The sequence below is a fragment of the Thamnophis elegans genome, chromosome 3 (assembly GCF_009769535.1).
Source record: "Thamnophis elegans isolate rThaEle1 chromosome 3, rThaEle1.pri, whole genome shotgun sequence".
Classification (NCBI taxonomy): domain Eukaryota; kingdom Metazoa; phylum Chordata; class Lepidosauria; order Squamata; family Colubridae; genus Thamnophis; species Thamnophis elegans.
Genome location: NC_045543.1, coordinates 98787054 through 98810282, shown reverse-complemented (window position 1 = coordinate 98810282; position 23229 = coordinate 98787054). Strand labels below are relative to the sequence as shown.

Genomic DNA, 23229 nt, shown 5'->3' with positions numbered 1-23229 from the left:
TTTTCCTACAATTTATTTTTTTAATTGTTGTTTGTTTAAAATAATGCAATTGGTCTTCAGCTCTTTCTACTCACCCTACTCTTCTGTCTTCTTGAATTTAGAATATATATTAGGAAATAATCAGATATTTTATTTCAGGCAATAATATTATAAAAGAAATGGAGTTGCCATCATGATTAACAAAAGGATGACAAAGTTAATGCTTGGTCACTACACAAAAATTGATAGAACAATTTCCATTTGTGTCCACAGGAAACCAATCAATATTCAAATTGATGTAGTATATGCCTCAATCATAATGACAACTTCCAGCAAATTATCAATGCAGATGGTGATGGTGATGGTGATGGTGATGGTGATGATGATGCTATTATCAGTGACTGGGATGCTAAAGTGAAATAGTATACAGACTAATGGAAAAATTGAAGCTTGGTGTAAAAACAAAGCAGAGGACACGTATAACATTTCAAGGTAATTCAATGTTTTTTTTAAAAAGTTTTTTTTATTTTTAAACATAAAAGACAAAAAAATTCTCATCCATTACGTACAGCATGTCGTTTGGTTACAAGCGTTTGTGCATCCATATTTTCAATTACATATACAATCACAGATTTTCCATCTAATATAACTAGATACCTCACTTTCATTGTACAACATATATTCAATTACGATTAATATTTCTTTCTTTTCAACGAACCTAATTCCCTTGCATTCTTGATTGTCTATTTAATAACAATATACCTTTATGTAATCACTTATCTCATTCTGAATATTTTTACAGTGTAAAAGAATTTACCAACTGTTTATGTTTATACATCACTACTTTCAATTATGCATAATACCGCCAATCATCCATCAAGTATGCGTATGTTCATTATTGTCCTTGTACATCATACATTCAAACAAAAATGTTATTCCTTCATTTTTAAACAAAGCATTCTAAATACTCACTTTATATATATACACCAATCTTTCATTACTTCCTCATTAAAACTATTTATCAACAAGGTATCTTTATAGTATACATCACTACTTAGAGTTATGCATAATATCACCGATCCTCTATCAAAGGTAATTCGATGTTTATAGCAAACATCTTGACCCAACAACTCAAAGATGACTCTATACATGGATATACTATAGTCAAAATGACTATAAACTCTTCAAACAAAGTTGGAGAAGCTCTTTCAGTCAGAAAAATAAGATATTAGAACACAAGCTGCTTTTTGCTGAATTACATTTTTTGTAGAATTACCAACTAATGAATATAAGCAAAATAATCAAACCAGCAAACATAATTACCCAAATTCATGGGCCAGATGCAGGACAACACATACTAACTGATTGCTGTGGTGAACATGTGACTGAGAAAGAGAGAAAGATGCTGTGAAGGTCATAAATGTGAACATTGTTTTTCAAAGTTACTTTTTCATCACTATTGTAACTGCAAACAGTCGCTGTTTGAAGCAGTTGCTAAGTGAGGATAACCTGCATGTACAAAGCAGAGGTGGTATTCAGCCAGTTCTGACTGGTTCTGGAGAACCAATAGCGAAAATTTTGAGTAGATCGGAGAACCCCTGCAGCCTCCCAGTCTCCCAGCTGATCTTCTTTTGTTGCCTGAAAACAGGACAACAGAGCAGGAAAGCAGGTTAATGGGATGGGGAGGGAATGGAGATTTTGCAGTATCCTTACCCTGCCACTCCCACAAAGCCATGCTCACCAAGCCACGCTCATAGAACCGGTAGTAAAAAAAATTGAATCCCACCACTGGTACAAAGCCACTGAACAGTTTCAAACATTCTGGAAACTGTAATTAAGTGCTCTAAAAATATTGCTAACAATAAAGCTGCAGGAGTTGATGAAATGCCAGCCAAACTATTTAAAATCTTGCAAGATGATGCAGTCAAAGGACCACCTGTGGTTGCTAAGCAGACAGGAAAAGCATAGAAGTGGGCAAGGGACTGGAAAATATGAAATTAGATTCCACAACTAAAAAAATGTGCAATGCTAAAAATGTTCGCATCTATGAAAAACTGCATTTATGAAACATACTTGTTTGTGTTGTGGAAGGTGAAAAATGGAGCAGAAATGAGGAGGAAGATAAGCAATTTATTGGGAAGATTGTTGGGTTCTTATTACTGAAAGAGAGGAACATAGAAAAAGAACAGGAAGACCTTTAATTTTGAATTATAGAGTGGGAAATTCTATGGCTCTAATTCTCTGCCACGAGTTTATAACCTTCAAAGGGAAACTAGATAAATTTTGATTGTGTACTGAGTGCTCTAGATAAATTTTGATTGTGCACTGAGAGCTTGGCAACCAAATTGCCAGGCTCGGAGCTCAAACCAACAACATAACTACCAAACGGAGCTCCTAATATTTAAAGACACTTCAACTGAGATCTCTTTTACTGGTATGGACAATCACACTTTAAAAGGTGGCAATAGTGCTAGAAATAGCCATTGTCCCTCCTTAACAATCAGAGGAACATTGATGGATTAGAGTGTCTGCAGTTTTGCTTAGTTATATAGTTACCTTTTCCTTATTACCTTTGCCTTAGACAATTGCACAGACTGAATCTCCACTGCCTCTAGTCAATTTCATTTTACCTTTATTAAGGAGATATTTTTTTAAAGTAAGGAAAGAATAGAGATATTCTGGGAAGGAATAATTTCCTTAGTTATGATAGCTTTATACAAATATAAAGCTGAACCTGGTCTCTGTTACATCCATAGATCCAGATTTCCTAAAAAAAATATTCTTTCTCATTTCTGCAACATTATATAGTACTTAAGAATTTGAAGTTCAGATTTCAGCATTCCAGATTTTTGCAGGACAAGAACTGCCAGTTATACAAGCTAAATTTAGAAGAGGCAGAGACACCCAAGATCCCATTCTAACAGCGAATGAAAAAAGGCACAGGAAATCCAAAAAATGGCACATACAGTGTTTTTGCTTTGTAGAACATAACATATTGTGGGTAGCTCTTAAAAACATGGGCATAAAGGACCACTTCACTTGCCTATTGAAGAATTCAAATGATGACTAGGAAGCAACAAATAGGTCATAAAGCAACAAGATGGTTCTGAAGCAAATTAGTACCCACCCCTCTACTAGAAAAATGAAATATCCTAGGAAATATTTAAAAAGCAGAATATTATATTTCCCTGGATGAGAAATGGAGAAACATGTTTTTAGGCAGGAAACAGAGTCACTCTTAATGCCCCCCCACCTTTGTCAATGGGCCATTAAGGCCTGAGTCAATCTGTTCTACATAACAAAAATCTACCCTGAAGAGGTAGAGCCATTTCATTGCCCACCAAGTTTCAACCAAACTTAGCACTAACCTACAAAGCTAGCTATGGCCTCTGACAGCAACCAATCAGGATACTCTTCCTGTGCCCCCAGGAAGTTCAAAGCATAGAGAGGGCATAAAACCCAGGGACTCTCAGCATCTCTCTCCTTTTTCACCCAGGAGCTCCAAGGCATTAAACCATCTTTCCAAGCAGTCTCCATGTTTCCAGTGTCTTTCTTCCCACTTGGAACTGAACCCAGATGGACATTTCTTCCAACAGTTCAAAATTAGAAACGTAGACACCTTCTTTTTATAACATGTATAACAAATCAAGATAATGCATAACATATCAAGAGAACTGTTGGACCAACCCAAATAAAATTTGGAATTAAAATTACTGGAAGAAACATCTTCAATTTCAGACATGCTGATGGCCAAGGTGAGGAGAACTTAAGGAACCTCCTTTTGGAAAGTGAAATAAAAGAATGTATTTTTCTTCTCCCGCTTAGTTTCTAACTAGGTTTTCAGAAGGAAGGAATGAAGATAAATTCACATTTTTGAATTGTGGTGCTGGAGAAAATTGAGTTGCAAGAAAGTACAATAATGGATGTAACATTCTGAGTTCTTTCCCTAGAAGGACATTTTTATTCTCTTGGTCAATTTAAATTTTTACAGGGTCAAATCTATGAATAAATATGTGTATAAATTTATATATTTAAACATAAATAAATATTATTTTAATGTTTAACATTATGTAATATTTTATTTAATATGTTAGTAAGCCACACAAAGTCATCTCTGATGAGATGGGAGGCACACACATTTAATAAATAAACAAACAAACAATAAAATATGGTGTAAGAAGTAATCACACATCCCTCTAGAGAATGAAATGCCTTGGGGATATTAAAAGAGGCAGAATATTATATTTCTCAAAAGGAGAAATGGAGATACATGTTCTTAAAGGCAGAAAACAACCCCAGTCTTTCTTAGTACCTCCAGCAGTTACTGAAGTCTTTAGAGATGGATATTTTGTGTCCATTAAGAAATCCAGTGCAGCCTATTCACAAACAAAACACCTTCAATTCCAAATGATAGGATTAAGAGCAAATTTTAAGAACAGGACATGTCCTTTAGGACATAATAGGGTTAACCTATCACCATTGAAATAGCAAAAGACACCAGGCTCTCTCCATTGCACAACCCCCTGCAGCATTTCAGAAACTGTATAAAATCCTTACACTCATTAAGCTAATTTGTCACCTGTCCCAGAACTGTATGCTATGGTTGGTTCTGCTCATCAATAAACAGAATCCTTCTTTTCAATCAGCCTCCATTTTATTTCTAGTGCCTTTCTCCCAGCTTGGAACTGGAGTGGATTTTTCTTCCAACAGTGGTTTAATGTATTTACTTAATATGTCATTGTAATCAATATTAATATATCACCCAACACATTGAATATAATATTTCACATTTATATATTTTAATACATGTTTAATAAAACTTGTTTATTGTTGTTACTGTTATTATTGTACAGGTTTTATGGTGCTCATCTTTTGAATTCAAGACTTATTGCCTTGTTTTAGTGTCTGCTGTAAATCAAAAAACAATTGTGCGCTGAAGGCTAGGGGTACATTTCATAAATAATGAATTAATAGCAGTCTCTGCTCCTTTCCTCTGTAATCAACCACATACAAAATCCTTGAAACAAATGCTGGAATTTAATAGATTTTGCCTAGATAATTCTCCCCTCCGCCCATAGGAATATTTGCTATGCAAATGTTTGCATTTCGCTACTCCCCCTCCTGATCCAAAAACAAACAGAAGCCAAATGGGAATAGAACACCAATAGGTATGCTTGTCACTGCCTTTCTCTGGGTGTTCTCCAACAGCAATTTGAACATAATGGTCCAAATTCAATCAGTGGCACGCACTCTCCGTGGTTTTGAACAGAAAGTCTGTTTTGCAAATATCAGACACCTTATAGGATGTCCCAGGCTCAGCACTGCGTGTTCCTTTTGTTTGTACTGACAAGAATAAATCACTGTTCTTTCGGAAGAAATGTTTGTTTCTAGCCTGTTTGCCTAAAGCATTCGGTGTTTTGTAACTAAAGCATGCTACAGACAGTTGGGAACCTGCAGGGAATTGAGAAGGAAGAGGAGACAAAAGGCTATTTATATTCTTTTGTCCTCTCCATTCCCTTCTTTCCGAACAGATCAATCATTTAAATTTAAATTGGGTTCCAGGGGGGAAAAAATCCACCCACCTTTCTCCATTCCCACCCCCCATTCCACTTTTTTTTTTCTTTTTGCCTGTACTTCCTGGGAATTTTCTAACAGTTACTTTGCACTCAAAGTAAATTTCTCCTGCACTCTTACTCTGTTTCACAATCTCTAATGCCATTTCAAATATTTCATAAGTAACATTGTTCCAGAGAATAATTTACATCATAGAGACTATGTGGCCTTCAACCATGAAGACTACACCATGGGAAGCTCTATAGATCTTTTTACTAGCTATCATCCTGATCAGCTGGTTGGTATTTAAAAGAATCTTGGCTTTCTGTTACTAATCATAGCAGGAAGCCATCAATCTTCTTCCTCCCAGAGACACACTCAGCATTGCAATGGAGGGCTAAAATGCCAGGAGACCATTATGATAATGATTTCTCTTTCTTCTGTTCTTGTTTTTTTTTCCCCCAGGAAGGCACAGGGTCATAGTTGGTGGCTATAATTAAATATTTTTGGAGTTATTACTTAGTGGGGCTGATCATATAAATTTTACATAGAATTGTTCTTGCATTTGCTCTTGTTTTTATTCTTCCTGTTTGTTGTTGTTCTGATGTTAGCAACAATTGTATTTATTTACCTAATGAAATTATAGAAAGAGGAGGGAGGGGGTTTAGGTGGTAAACCTCCTGTTCAAGTTCTTTCTTTTGTTCTTATTTTATGTTTATTTTCTATATTTTTATCTTTTAACTTTTTAAAAATATTTTGTTATCCCCCCAGGTGTGTGCGTGTGTATGCATACACACACACATATGTATGTATACACACACATACATACACACGTTTTATATTTTATTATACTTTATTATTAGTTGCAATTTTAAAGGCATGTGTAATCATATAAAGTATTAACACTTGGATGGATATGGATATGGATATATGATATGGATATATGGACAATCTAGATATACTACAGCTTATCATATATTAGTGTTAATACTAAGGAATCTGGAGTTATGATTTTATTTAATAAATTCATAAATATAGTTACAGTTCAAAAATATTTGGATAATGAGTCATCTTTTATTACTCTTTGTTTGAACCAATATAATTTTCATATTGTTACAGTAATTTTTATGACCTCACAGGAATTTTTCTGGAAGCAGTTTTATGGATGTTTCTCAAAATTATTTACAATATCTTTCAATTGTTTAATTGTCACCAGAGATCTTGTAATGGATTTTCAATTGGACAAAAACAATTTCTCCTAAGAATGTATTTTTATTAAAATTAGAAGTGATGCTAGCTTATGCGAACAATGTAATTTAAAATTGGAATGGGCTACTCTACAAATTGATTAAATAAATAAATAACCTGTATACATGGATGAGTCATTACCTATCCCTCTGTGAAAAAGAGAAACCTTAAATACCATAAATGAAAATTTGAATAAGGAATATTTACTGGCATCAGCAAAGAACCCCACCGTGCAATTATTATATATTTATCTAATGAAAAAGAAGGAAAATTGAAACAACTGAAACAAGAAAACATAATACTGAAAATGTTAATAAGTGATTTACTAAGAATCCCAGATGATGAATATAATAATATAGAAAAGAAACTGAATGATACAATAGATAAACAGCAAATAGATAAATAAATAAATAAATTTTTGAGTGAGATTGATATTTAACTATTATCACAGGATTGCGAAGCTCTTTGACAGTATAAGAGATATTAGATGCAACTCAATTGATAAAAAACTGGAAAAGCCCCAATCAAAATAGCTTTCCTATTGAATGATATAAATGTCAGAGGTGGGTTTCTACCGGTTCGGCCCAACTGGTAGTGGTATACCGGCCTGGGTCACAGAACCAGCCTCCAAACCGGTTCCCCGGTCACTGCAGTCACCATCCCCATCTTGTTTTTGAGTTCTGCCCATGCGCAGAACAATTTCTATTAAACTGGGCATGCGCGAAGCGCACCCACGAGCAAACCGGCAGTAACCCCAGATAGAATCCACCTCTGATAAATGTGTTATAGATTTCTTGGTTCCAAAATTATTAGATATCTGCAAGGAATTAATTAAGTGTAGCAAATAGTTTGCACAATATATAAACCCTTTTTATCAATCACTATAGATACTAATAGATTATCTGCTTGCTGACTAAGCAATTGCCAAGAGTGTTACTATATATTATCCACCCCAGAGTGGATTTATTAGAAATAGACAAGTATCAAATCCTACAATTAATAGATATGTTTGCTATAGCTCAAAATAAGTTGGATTCTGCTGTATTAAATATTTGACAAGGCTTTTGGGTACATTCAGAATATTTTTTTAAAGCAAGACATTTGTAGATATGGATTCTCTCTTTGTTTCATTAAATGAATTGTGACTTATTACTTGCAATGAACAGTAAATAGTGTTTTCTGGATCATATTGAATTGAATTGAATTGAATTTATTATATTTCTATGCCGCCCTTTTCCCCAAGGGGACTCAAGGCAGCTCACAACCCAAGTCGGGGGGGAGAGTAGGGGATACAAATAGGGGGAAAAAAGACATGGACAGACAATACCACAATTTAAAAGCAACTCAACAGACACACCATTCGAGTAGGGGCAGGAACTCATCAGCCCCAGGCCTGTCGGAACAGCCAGGTTTTGAGGGCTTTGCGGAAAGCCTGGAGGGTGGTGAGGGTCCGAATCTCCATGGGGAGCTTGTTCCAGAGGGCCGGAGCAGCCACAGAAAAGGCCCTCCTCCGGGTGGTCGCCAGTCGGCATTGGCCAGTGGATGGAATTCGGAGGAGACCTAATCTGTGGGATCTAATCGGTCTATTGGAGGTAATTGGCAGCAGGCAGTCTCTCAAGTACCCAGGTCCAATACCATGAAGGGCTTTATAAGTGACGACTAGTGCCTTGAAGCATATCCGAAGACCAATAGGCAGCCAGTGCAGCTCGCGGAGGATAGGTGTAACGTGGGTGTACCGGGGTGCACCCACAATTGCTCGCGAGGCTGCATTCTGGACAAGCTGAAGTCTCCGAATGCTCTTCAAGGGCTGCCCCATATAGAGCATGTTGCAGTAGTCCAGTCTAGAGATCACAAGGGCACGAGTGACTGTTGCGAGGGCCTCCCGGTTCAGGTAGGGACGCAATTGGTGCACCAGGCGAACCTGGGCAAATGCCCCCCTGGTCACAGCTGACAAGTGGTGTTCAAAAGTCAGCTGTGGGTCCAGGAGGACTCCCAAATTGCGAACCCTGTCTGAGGGGCATACTGTTTGACCCCCCCAGCCTGAGAGATGGAAAACTTGGCCAATTAGTGGGAGGGAAACACACCAGCCACTCGGTCTTATCCAGATTGAATGCAAGCTTATTAACCCCCATCCAGACCCTAACAGCCTCGAGGCACTGACACATCACGTCAACCGCTTCACTGAGTTGGCACGGGGTGGACAGATACAGCTGTGTATCGTCCGCATACTGATGGTATTTTATCCCGTGCCGTCGAATGATGTCGCCCAGTGGCTTCATGTAGATATTAAACAGGAGGGGGGACAGGACCGAATCCTGCGGCACCCCATAATTCAGGGGCCTAGGGGTCGATCTATGCCCTCCGACCAACACCGACTGCAACCTGTCTGAGAGGTAAGAGGAGAACCACTGTAAAGCGGTGCCTCCCACCCCCACCTCCCGCAGTCGTCGCAGAAGGATACCATGGTCGATGGTATCGAAGGCCGCTGAGAGGTCAAGGAGCACTAGGACACATGACCCCCATCCCTGGCTCTCCAGAGATCATCGGTCAGTGCGACCAAGGCGGTTTCCATGCTGTAGCCAGGCCTAAATCATATATAAGTTACAACCAAGCACCTTTCAAAGAGGTTCACTTTCTATTGCATTTTTATTTAATTTTTGAGTTATTAGCAATTAGTGTTAGGCAGTTTCAGGATATTACTGGTATTACACTGACAGATTCTGAGTATAAATGATTTTACATGCTAATGATATTTTGGCAATATTGGATAATTATTCTGTTTAATAGCCTAACTTGATATGAGAGTTCAACAATATGATAAATATTCAGGTTATAAGATTAATTAGGAAAAATTTACAATTTAATATATTAGCAGAGCAAATAAAGATGTTGGGCTTTGTAATATGCCCAAATATAATAAATATTTGATTATATATATTTACAGTAAATATTTCAAAATATGTGGAAATATCTGTTAAATGATATAAATAATATTGTAATAGACATTACATTGATGGTTTAAAACAATTTAATTGGTTGGGTAAGATTAAAGTGATTGTCAGGAATATTATTTTCTGTACAATTTGTATTTTAAAAAGAATTTCAATGTTAATTCCAAACAGAGATTTTATTCAGGAAAACTATATGGGAAGATATACCATTAAACATTTGATTTGGTCAAACTGAGATTAGATTTTGACAGAGATTTTAATTTTCCAGATTTTAAAAAACATCACTGGCTTTTCATTTTATTATCTATATTTTTTGTAGATTGAACATTTAAATGAATATCAACCACTATGGGCTTTATTAGAAAGTTATGTATCTGTTTTAAAATCATGATAATTAATCTGGTAAAAATATACCCCCCTCCCCCCCAAAAAAGGTCTTTCATTTTCTGGTTTATGTACACTTAGACATATTTGAGCTTTATTGGGATTTAGATTGAAGCTTGATGCTTAGTCTCATAAATTCTTAACTTTATGGAAGAATACTCTAAAAATAATTTATAAGGTTTATGTTGGAAATTATGGTCAGAGTCTGAATGCTTTCTTTGATTACATTATTTTCTGCTGATTATCTTAAGGAATTTCAATGACAAGAGAAAAAAATTGTTTGTTTAATACTCAACAGTAGTTATATGATTAACTTAAACATATTTTGAATGCACAATATGGACCCAATGCAGTAGTGGGTTGCAGACAGTACGCCCTGGTACGTTTATATGGGGTTGCTTCTGAAATTAATTCAACTTTATATCTATATGACAGAATAAAAATACCTCTACAATCAATATTACTGACATTTAAGACTTGTAGAATAAAGAATTGGAATATCCAATAATGTAACATCAAATTATGCAAATCTTTAAAAATATTTAGTTGCAATTTATGAAGCTATTGATTTTTGAGGTATGGAGATAAGATAATCACAGGAATCTATTAAGAACATTTTTCTTCAGAGGTTAATCATCTCCTCCCAAAATATATTAATATTTACACTATTATTCACAATATAATTTGCCTCATAAACTGCAAGGGAATAAATTGAAATGAATACTTTATGTGATATTGGCTCTACATAGCAGCTAAAACCTTGATAGAAATGTTTGGCTCCCATTAGATATATATTACCTTAAAAACATTAAAAATATTTTGAGACAGTTGTGTTGTTCCATAACAGCAGCAAGTCATATGGGAGTTAGTGCTAAGCCTGTGTACAAAATAGAAGCCAAATTATCTAAAATGTACTTTGCATTACTATGGAAAAATGCTGAAAAAACTATGCTGATCAGAATACAGTCATTAGTGTAATGTATTGTGCTGAACTATGTAAATATTTGAATTTAAATTAGAAAATCTGACATTTTTAAATTTACTTTGCTCTTTATAAATAAAATCCCAAGAATGCATGTATATCAATTAAGACAGTTAGATTTATGGTTAACATAATCGGTCTTCCAAAGTTTCTTAATGTTCAGGCAACCAACCTATACATGAGAGGTGAGCATATGCAGTACGAATATATAGTATTTTCCATCTTTCTTTTCCTTTTCTGTAATAGCTGATTATTAAGCATATCATAGCCAGTACAGAATTCTGACAAATATTCAAAGTTTAATATATGTATTTCCGTCTGTTTTGAACAGATGGCAGTGGGTTCATAAATGAATAATTGGAGAAATATGTTCTGTGGCTTTGGTTGCTTTTCATATTTCAAACAAAAGGGAGCTTATATTCTCAATTTGGAGACAGAGTACCACATGCTCATCTTCTCATTGGCATATATGTAAAGCCAAGCATATTGGAGACATAAGCATAAAATATTAAGACACATGCTTTCCCCCAGGAAACTGAATGATAGTAATACCAAAAAGGAACAGATCACAACAGGGAATATATGTTTATCTCATGCATGGTAATCTTCCAGGTTTTTTTTTAAACAGAAATATTTAAAGTCGCCATTCTTTAAGTCTTGGTGGAACAAAGTGTCATATGCTCATTATATTTAGTAACTATATTTGCACATCACATTTAACCTGATTACCTATTTAACGGGGGGGGGGGAGGTCACTACACATTGAATCATACTCTTACTGAATGAGCAACATTCCAATCATTCCAAATAGAAATAAAGTTTAAACTAACCTAATCAGGTTGTAGAAGGGTAGCCAGTAGATTTTAAATGAACAGGTTAAAGATAAAGTGTAATCTTAAACAAAGTGACTCATCACTCCTGCCAAGGTCTATTACAGAAGTAGTAAATATGAATTTGATTTGAAGCCATGTGTCTTATTCATCTAAGCCCCAAACCTTTCCCAAAAAAACAAAGTCCAGTTGCTTTTTGAAAAAGCACCTTTGGGACAACTATGACCTGGATGACAGAATCTTCATAGACATATTCATTGAAGCATAAGATTAAAGGATGCATAGGAAAAAAAACATTTCCCTGACCAAATCTGAATCAAATCCCAAGTGGATTTTCCTATGAAGTTGCCTGACACTGAATGGTTGATTTTGGAATCACACAGAAGACCAGTAATAAGGTAATCAAAGGTGTTAATTGGTTCATTGGAATTTTTATCCTTGGAGGATGTTGCCATCTACTTAGAGCTCCATTCCCATAGGGTGAAACTGCCTTCAAGAGGCTGCTTATGAACAATGACTAAATTTGGCTAAAAGTTTCTAGGCAATTAATTTATTTCTAAAAAAATTATATTTATAAAATTATTGTAACTATCCTTGATAAATTACTACAGCTTAGTTATAGTTGATTGCCTCCGAAGACAATCTTCTGGGAGACTATTGGGCTTCCTTATACAGTTAGTTGACCACTTGAGATGTTGAACTAGATAAATCAGCTGTTCAATCCAGCAAGGTCCTGCTTAAATTTTGTTATGGGAAATGTAATATCATAAATTTTCCATAACAACAATTTCTTGCTGTTTTAAATAGCAACTGGCCATTTATCTGTTCCTTGATCAGTTATTTAAAAAAATATGCTCAACTGAAAATTGGAATCATTTTTATACTTTCTGATTAGCTTTGGGAGTAGTCTTATCAATGTAACAGACTCTGTTACATACAGATACGTGCATATTATGGGAAACAAAAGAAAGTTCTTCAAGAGGTCTCTAAAGATTTCAATATTTGGCCCTAGATTTTGTGTTTGTGCTAATTTATTGTTGTGCCTGCTTCTGGAATATATAACAAAGAGACCCTGGTAGTGTCCTAACTTGCAAAATTACAGGAGTAGGTAGGCAGTAACACATATCAGCAGATTTCTTGTAGAATTATATGGATTTAACTCTAACATGTCTACCAATATTTCTTTTTTCCACATACTTTCATAGAACATTTGTAATGGTAATCATAATGGTGAAGTTCTTATTAAACAAGCCGGTCACAACTTAGCTGATATTAATCACGTTAATATCAATCAAAAATGTCTTACATAATCATCAGTAATACCGGAGAAGCTAATCATGTGAAAGATTATAATGAACCTCAGCTACTTTTCTAGAGTACAATAACATTTTTTTTGTCAAGTGGGAAGTAACTAAATTCTACTGGTCCCTTCATACAATTTTGTTGCTATGTTCTGAGAATGTCTTTTCTTTCATGCCTTCATTGTCTGTTAGCAGGCCTTTTTGCTAGGCCGTAACTGGCAGCAAAATCTTCTATAGGAAATGGTTTAAACAGGTAGCTAGATAGGACTTGCAAAGTCTGCACATCTAGCCACACAGGACGGATATAGCCGACCACAAATTGTTCTTGATACCTGTAGAATTTGCTTGTTTTGTACTTGCTTGGAAAACAGCTAAACTAGGGCACACACATGAAACTTAGGAAACGCGCAGTTATCAATTCTATTATTGGTCCAGATGCATAATTTGTAACCAATGACATTTGCAATGTTTGAAAACCTAATTTGCGTATGAAAGTTTATATATTCAGCTTCGCTACATAATAAAGTTGTCATTCACCCAGAGAGATCGTGCCCTCAAGTTCTTTCTAGGATTAGCTTCGTGGGTGACCCCACGTGATATTGTTGTGCCCAGGTGCCGCCCTGGAGAAGCCGTTTCCTCCAGGGACGGACTGGTGAACAACAAGTGGTGACCCCGACGTGATTTTTTCCGCCGGACCGACGCAGCCTCGCCGCTGCGTGCCTGAGACCCCATCGCTTACCCGCGCACTCGTCGTCGTTCGTGGAAACGACTGATCTTTCGTAAGTATGGGGGCGGATCTGTCCAAGGAGCAGGGAACTCAGAACTTGGCCAGATTCTCAGAGCTTCTAAAAGTCAATTAAAAAAGAAATTTGTCTTTCCTACCAAATCTGAATTACGCCAACTGTTAATACACATTTGGCAAAACTGCCCCTCCTATCCTCACCATGGTTCCCTTAAACCTGGACCATGGGTGAAAATAGGCACATATCTCCATCAGGAACCTCGTGCTCCTACTCCGATGCTCTTGACTTGGAAGGTCATACTTGCTGCTCTTAGACTCCATTATTCTGACCCTTCTCCTGTTTTTCCCATAGAACCCCCTGATCTTACTCCCCCACCTCCTTATTTAGATCGCCCTTCAAGTTTTGTTCCGTCTGTCTCCTCTCCCTCTGTTTCCCCCCCTCCCTCTCCTTCTGTTTCTGACATTTCGCTCACATCACCTCCCCCTCCTTCTTCTGGTCCTGCCAGCGTTTATTTTGCTTCCTCTCTCTCTCTCCCCACCATAGCTGGCAGTGCTGTGGCTCGTGGTTTGGCTTCTGCCCGAGCCGATCCTTCTCTTACCCCAGATGATCTGGAACTTCTTTCTGCTTTTCCCGTTGACATAACGGGCGCTGCTCCTGTCTATGAAGCCCTCCCTTTTAGAGTGCTGAAAAATCTCAGACACTTGTCCACTATTTCTCAGATACCCACCCTTTTTGCAGCCCTAATTACAAAAGCCCTTCCACTCCAGTGGAAGCCTCCTTCAACAGCTTTTTTCTATCAAGACGCTATAACTGTCTTTGCCGATGGGAGCATGTGCCTGGCAGGAGGATGGTACATGGCACACCCAGCTCACAGAGCCACAAAAATCTGCTCAAAGAGATGAATTGGCCACTTCCATCTTGGCCTTTCAGTTATTTGACAAACAACCGTTTAACTTAATTCTTGCTAGTCTTTATGTGACTCAGATTATAACTTCTTTGTGTGAGTCTTATCTCTCTTCTTCTGTTGATTCACAACTTTTGTCTCTGTTTCTCACTTTACAAGGTCTTGTCTCCTCTCGCTGTTATTTTTTCCATGTCTCCCATATCTGAAGTCATTAGCTTTTCCCTGGGCCTCTCCAGGAGGGCAATGATGTTGCTGACGCTGCGGCATCAGCCCCCCCACCCCATGTCAATGTTTGTTTTGCTATCACACCTTGGGATAGCCACTCTTACTTTCACCAGAATAAAAAAGCGCTCATAAAACCATTTGGCATTACTGCAAATGAGGCATCAGCAATTATTCAACTATGCCCCACCTGTAGCCAGCAGGCAAACCCTCTCCCTATGGGAGTTAATCCCTGAGGGACAGAGTGTTGCCAAATTTGGCAAATGCATGTTATACATGTTCAGGCTACATTATGGCATCCCCCCAAAGGGGTGAAGCCACCAAACATGTTATTAATCATTCGATTCGGACCTTTGCATCGCTGGGACGCCCAAAAGAGAAATTTGGCATTCCTTATAACAGCCAGGGTCAGGCGTTGGCTGAGCGCGCCAACCAGACATTAAAACATGCCCTGGACAGATATATTGGCAATAGGGAAAATGCCCCCTGGCCTCCCAGCAGTGCAACACACCGGCAGTCCACCATCCTCGGCAGCGACTCGTCATTTTGCAGCTCCACCTACTGCAGACACCTCCCGTCACCTGTCTACTATCGCTGCTTGCCTGACTTGACGTGGTGAGGACCTGCTGACCTGCTGACCTGGGAAAGGAACTACGCTGCAATCCAATTAAAAGACAAAGTTCTTTGGATCCCAGGACGGCACGTAAGACCATATTTGCCAAAACCACCTATACAACCACCTACACAAACACAGAAGCAGCCTGACCATGACCAACCAACAGGAACCACAGCTTGAGGCTGTCTCTGTCTCTGACCTGGAACACAGAGCAGAGCACCCTCCACCCTCCCCTCCCCCGATCGGCTGCCCTGTCTTTCGCCGCAGATCCCCCTACTATGTGTTTGGTTGAATGCTACCTGTTGTCATTATTTGAACCAGTCCGGACAAATTGAAACCAGTGTACATGATACCGTTCAAACAGTTGGACAAACATACAAAGCCTTGGACTCCTGGTGGGATTGGATGACCTCTTGGTTACCTAATTTTAGCTGGTTGGGAATACTGCCAAGACCGTTATAACCCTTGTTGCTTTGCTGATACTGTTGTGTTTGCTGTATTCAATGTGTACCCTCTTTATTCACTATGTGTAAGAATATACTCTAGCTTGGTTCCACAGAAGAATATTCACATTGTCAACCACATGGAGTTACATGAACAGTCAACCCCTTCATGGGGAAAGATCCCTTCCGCATGCCCAGCGATGAAGAGGGAGACGCTGCCTTTTAACAAAAACAGTGTTGGAATTCATTCCGGGTGTGTGTGTGCAGGGCAGTTTTTGCTGTCTGAAACACACATACACAGGGATGCAAAAACATCGCACCAGAAACATCTTTCCGGCCTAAACGGCCAGGACTCATTATGCAGCCTCATGTAACATGAATTATGTGAGCCAGCAACTCCCACACATACCCTCTCTCTCCCCTATGCTGTGCTGTAACTGTCTATTCCCCCTTTGCCATGATGTGATTTTTTTATTGGTTTATGTGTAGAATGCTGTGATTAGCCCTGGTAGAAGAAGAGGAAGAGTCTCTTTGACAAAAAGATAATAAAAAGAAAAGGAGGAGATGTTGCTATGTTCTGAGAATGTCTTTTCTTTCATGCCTTCATTGTCTGTTAGCAGGCCTTTTTGCTAGGCCGTAACTGGCAGCAAAATCTTCTATAGGAAATGGTTTAAACAGGTAGCTAGATAGGACTTGCAAAGTCTGCACATCTAGCCACACAGGACGGATATAGCCGACCACAAATTGTTCTTGATACCTGTAGAATTTGCTTGTTTGTACTTGCTTGGAAAACAGCTAAACTAGGGCACACACATGAAACTTAGGAAACGCGCAGTTATCAATTCTATTATTGGTCCAGATGCATAATTTGTAACCAATGACATTTGCAATGTTTGAAAACCTAATTTGCGTATGAAAGTTTATATATTCAGCTTCGCTACATAATAAAGTTGTCATTCACCCAGAGAGATCGTGCCCTCAAGTTCTTTCTAGGATTAGCTTCGTGGGTGACCCCACGTGATATTGTTGTGCCCAGGTGCCGCCCTGGAGAAGCCGTTTCCTCCAGGGACGGACTGGTGAACAACACAATTTTAGTATAGCAATTTTATAAAGCAAATTCCTACATATTAAACAAAGTTAAAATGTAAGTTCCTTGTATGCATATTTTACCACCGAACATAACCAGATGTTGTACATGTATAAAGCATCCCTCTCTTTTGATCAGGATAAGCATCCTGATCAAAATAGAGATCCTTTATACCTGTAAAACATCTGGTTATGTTAGGGGGTAAAATAATGCATTTTAAAACAAAGGTGTCAAGTCAATTAACACTTGGTAAGGATGCATCAATTCTTTTGGCTAAAGGGTACACCTGGTTTTTATGAGCCATGGGGCACAGTGGTTGGAGTGCAGTACTGCAGGCTACTTCTGCTGACTGCCAGCTGCCTGTAATTTGGCAGTTCAAATCTCACCAAGCTTAAGGTTGACTCAGTCTTCCATCCTTCTGAAGTGGGTAAAATGAGGACCCACAATGTTGGGGGCAATATGCTGACTCTGTAAACCACTTAGGGAGGGCTGGAAAGCACTGGAAAGCAGTATATAAATCTAAGTGCTATTGCCCAATAGCATGTCAAAGAGCCAAGTGGGCCCTTTCTACTTTCTAGTGGGTCAAGATTCAGTATTTGGTATAAGGAAATTCAGAGTTTTCAATTCAGGCAGTACTTAAGGGAGTTAGCCCATGTCCAATTCTCAAATATGTATACAATGAGCTTACTTATTAGGTTTGCCAATTCTGCAGCATTCTATGGACCACAAAAAGGTTGCTGTTAACCCTATTTTATGCAATCCTGTCTAATTAAACAAATGGTCTAAACCAGGAGTTCCCAAAATTTTGCAGAATCGTGCTTGCTTTTGGATTTTTTGAAACCCTCACTCTAAACTTTCATTTAAGCCAACCCCCTTTTAATATCCAAATCCATTCATAATTACAAATAGAAATAAGCATACAAACTTAATACATATATATTTTATTTATTTAAAAATAAGTATAAATATTTTCATCCAAAATATAACATTTAAAAATAACAAAGGGAAAGATTTTCACTCTTTCTCTTTATGAGCTGAGAATTCTAGGCTGGAGAAAGTGGACAACACAGATAAATGTTGAGATCTGTTCCTTTGTTAAGTTTTCTTTCTAAAATAATGTTTTTTATCAAAGAAAATAAAACAGTTAGACATGCCATTTTGTCTTTTTCATCCAAACTGGGAAATATTTTATCCAAAACCCAAGCTTAATTTTTTAAAAATTATCTTTTTCAGTGAAATTATGATTTATACTAAGTAGTTCTTCTAATATAATCTGGCAATGCATCGACATCAACACTGAAGGGATTACATACTAATTTATGAATATTATTGCCAGAAAAGCTATTTGGAAAATAGTGGATGAATGCAACAGGGAGACAGTTGAGTTGAAATACAAAATTGTACTTCACATTCCCTTTACAATGTTCTGTGAGGCATTAAAATGTTGAAAAAGATAAAAAGTTAGGCATCTCAGCTTGTTTCTAATGTTTCAGAAAGCATTTTGTGTGTGTGTGTGTAAATGCTTTAATGGCATGGTGATATAATTGTTTCTTGGCAGCTTTAAACTGAGGTTGTTCAGAGAATCAAAACTGTCTACTAAATGTGCCAATGAAAATTGGCACTTTTGGACTGCAAGGCAAAATATAACCCCAATTTCTTATGTTGCTTGAGGACATCTACTTCATCCTTTAGCTCAACTAATCCCAAAAGCATTCTTTTGGAAAGCTATTGTATGAAACAAAAATAGTTTATGATCTGCTTCTAAATCCATATAAACATGTAAAAAAAAGGCTTATTTTTAAAATGCTACTCACAAAATGTATAACTTTGATGTCAAATTTAGTGTATCACACAGATCATCTGGAAGAGTTTTAGCAACCAATACTGGCCTGTGTATGGTACAGTGAATTATACATATATACATATACACGTATAAACACTTGACAACTTTAAGACTTTCTGACCTCAGCTCCCAGAATTTCCCCAGCGAGCATGCCCTATACTTACCAAATTTGGGGAGAGAATAATGGATTATAAAAAATGATTATGTAGAAAAGCTAAAGTTCTCACAGGTTGGTATTCTATTGAACTATGTACCTAGTTTATCTCTTCGCCTGATAAAATTGGTTCTGTTTATTCACCAAACGAGTGATATAGTCACATATCTGTTCTTTTGTAGGCAGATGATACTGTGCTTTCTCAAACACAGATTGGCCTGAGACAGTCTCTTTATATACTTGCTGAGCACTGTCAAGAAAACTGACTAGAAATTAATTACTCCAAAACCAAGGTCATAGTTTTTGCTATGCACCCTGAGGCATATATCTGGCAGCTAAATAATGACTCAATAGAGCAAGTCAAGACCTTTAAATATCTGGGGACTGTTTTGCATGCTATAGGCAACTGAAAATTTCATGCTGCTTATGTAACCAGCATCGGCTTTACAATCTTTCTACTTCTCCAAAGAAGCTCAGAATATACTTGCAGCCATTGAAGTCTTCTTGGCTAAGATCCAAGCACAGCTTCTTTGGGGAGCTGATATTTTTTTTCCTTTTGAAAGGCTTCAACCCAAGTTCTTGAAATCAATTTTTCAAGTACCTTGCTGTGTCCCATTTTTTGTCAAAGAAAATTGCATGCATAGCCTTATGGAGGCTTATAGAGTGCTGCTGGGAGCTGGGGGGCAAAAAATGGCCCATTTTCTGCTCTTTCTGCCCTCCCCAGCCCTAGGAGCTCTCTGAAAGCCTCCACAAGGGTATGCACAACCATTTTGTGAAGAGGCGGGGCTTCAGGAGGCAAAAAATGCTGTATTCGGTGTATAAGAGGCACCCAGATTTTCAGCCTCTTTTTTGAGGAAAAAAAGGTGCGTCATACTCCGAAAAATACGGTAAGTACTGCTCTATAGTTGGCACTGTATGCCATAGTATTTCTTCTAGATATTTTTTTCCTAAATAATTACAATTTTATTGGTCAATAGCTGAATAAATATTGATAGCTAGGTCCATGGAATTTGACAATCAGACGATGTAAATGAATTCACCATGCAGATAAGCCTACTGCATCTGCTACATACAGATAAGCAAGCAAGCAAGCAAGCAGCAAGCAAGTAAGAAATAAAGATCTTTATTACGGTCAAAGACCAGCAATACACATTAGTTTTTATGCTATATTAAAAAAATACTAACATTAAATGTAATTAAAAAGTATTGACATTAAAAGTGGATAATAACATAATGGTCCAAAGATTGTTAAAGGTATGTCCAGATAATTGGTACAAGATGGTACTATACTTCTGTAGCCAATTTTTTTCTTATGGACATTGCAGCAGCACAGAACTTGCCACTGCATATGTGGTAACCGGGTTAGTGTCCTGGAGGAGAAAGCCTAGATAAAAATGGTCTGCCCTCCCTGGCAATCTCTCTAATAAGGGGAGAATATGTGCAGACCTACAAGCTTTACACTGCATAGCTCGCAGTGTAATAGAACATGTGAATTATCTTCCACTTCTCCTTTACCACATATACAAACGCGTTCTGCTATAGGTGTTCTTTTATAACCTGCCCTGGAGGAGTGCTGAAGGAAGAATGTTAAATCTGGCTCTGAAGAAAGCTATTCTTTGTTTTGGGGAGATCAGGTCATTTAGATATCTTGCCGATTCCCACACACCCTGTTTAATTCTGTCCCTACTGTGGAGAAGCAATCTATTTAGTTCTTCTTGGAACTCCATGTCCCTCATTCTATTAATTACTACTTGCTTTGCTTTCTCAAAGCCTAAGAACATTAAGAATAATGGTGAGAGCCCATAATAGCCCAGCTTGTGATCAATTGCCTGTTTCCAGGGGGATGGGAAATTGTCAGTCAACACTAGTGGGGACAGTCCCTCTGGAAAGAAATGCATTTTAAGCCAATAAATGATCATCTTCCAGGCTCTTACCTGAATTTGAGGCATGCCTGCCTCAATTCTTAACTGGGCATTTGGAGTTCCATTGGGTGTGGCTAAGATGGCTCACATGGATTTAGTTTGTATGGTTTCTAGCAAGTCTCTCTTTGCAAGGATTCCTGCTTGTGCCCCGTAAAGAATTTGTGCCAATGTTTTGGCCTCAAAAAGTTTTAAGGCAGCAGGTACTAACTGACTTCCACTTGTATAAAAGAAATGTTTGATTGCATTTGAGGACCTAATGGCTACTTGCAATGTGTGATCCAGTTGTGCCTTCCATGTCCGTAGCGAGTGGAAAACCACACCAAGGTATCTAAATGTTCTAACCTGTTCCAAACTATATCCTTCTATTTGCCAGGAGTATTGGCTTGGTCTTTTAGCAAAAACTAAAATTTTGATTTATCGAAGTTAAGGACCAGCTTGTTTTGCCTGCAATAGCCAAGTGTTGCCCTAATTGCTCTCTTCAGTCCTATGGGGGTTTGTGAAATGATAGTGGCATCATCAGCATATAAGAGAATTGGCACTTTGCTTTGTGCTAGGTTAGGAGGATGGAAATCAGGGTTCTGTAAAAGATCAATCAGGGGATTAATATAGAAGTTGAAGAGGGAGGGGGACAGGATGCATCCCTGCCGTACCCCATTTTGTACCCTTACTGAGCCGGTTAAACTCCCTTGGGGATTGCACCTCACTTTCAGGGTGGAATTGGCATACAATTTTCGTATGAGGAAGAGGAGGCGTTTATCGATAGTGGTGCATTTTAATTTCTCCCAGAGGGTGATCCTGGATATTGGATCAAAGACCTGTTTAAAATCCAGGAAGGCCACAAAAAGAGGATTTTTTTTTTTAATATGTGTATTTTTGTACTACCAAGATATGATCCACCGTCGATCTTCCTTCTCTAAAACCGGCTTGTTCATCTTTGATTATCCCCCCTGAAATTACCCAATCTTGAAGTTTATAATTTAGGTGTTTGGCATACAGTTTACTAATAACGCTTAGAAGACTAATGGGCCTATAATTGCCTGGGTCATTTCTATTCCCTTTTTTATAAATTGGTATGATAATTGCTACTCCCCAATCTCTAGGCATATGGCCTGTTTTGTCTATAAATGTAAACAGTGATGCTAAAAGTGGAGCTCACCAACTGGCGTTCTTTTTAATTATTTCTGGCAGGACATTATCAGCTCCGGGTGCCTTATTAGCCTTTAGGGCTCCAATCAACCGGGATATCTCTTCTGGTGTAACAGGGGGCTAGTAAGGAGTGTGGTCCAAACTAGTTTGGCTCTCCTTGGTTACATAATCAGGATCTGTATAAAGCTCCCTAATATACTCTTCCCAGGCATGAATCGGAACCTGATTTGTTGGGGGTAGGGGAGGTTTCCCAGTCCCTGGTGATGTACCAAAAAAGGGATGTATTTTTGTCCTGACTGCCGTAATTAGTCTATGCCAAGACTCCTTCAGGGCCGCACTTTTCTTTTCTTTTAGAAGGTTCTTATATTGTGCTTTCAGCTGCTTTAAGTAGTAGGTGTGCTCCTCGGAGGGGGCACTTTTCTTGTATTCCACATTATATATCTTTTTTAGTTGAACGCAATCTCTATCGAACCATTTTTTGTTTTTTGAAACTAGCATTTTGGGGTGAGCTAGTGATCTGTTTCTGAGAACTGAATTCAAATTTAAAATTAAGGATTCAAACCCCTCTAGGTAAGATCCCCACACTTATTTCTTAGTAGAGATGTATGTAACTCTATGGTTTCAGGGGTTAACATCCATTTGGTAATTTCCTTAGCGTTTTTCTCATTCCATTTAATTTTTACCTGGGTATTATGAGTCTCTAACCTGAGTAGGTAGGCTGTGCCTGCCCTTAGAGAATTCTGGCGCAATGTGAGAGTAAGGAGTATTGTATTATGATCACTTTCCAGTCGCGAGTCTACTTCCATCTTCTGTAAAAACTTCAGGAGGTCATATGATATTATCCAGTAATCAACTGTGGATTTTCTTCCTGCTCCCCGATAAGTATATTCTGCTGGGAAGTCGCCCCATGGGGACCCATTA

General features: G+C 37.9%; 1 protein-coding gene across 1 annotated transcript in view; it reads right to left on the bottom strand.

Moving 5' to 3' along the window:
* Positions 1 to 267: 267 nt before the first annotated feature.
* The window catches only part of TMEM232 (transmembrane protein 232), a 143036-nt gene continuing 120074 nt past the window's right edge, over positions 268 to 23229 (bottom strand). Inside the window, 1 exon segment of the mRNA XM_032213862.1 lies at positions 268 to 388. Coding sequence (XP_032069753.1) covers positions 268 to 388 — 121 coding nt within the window.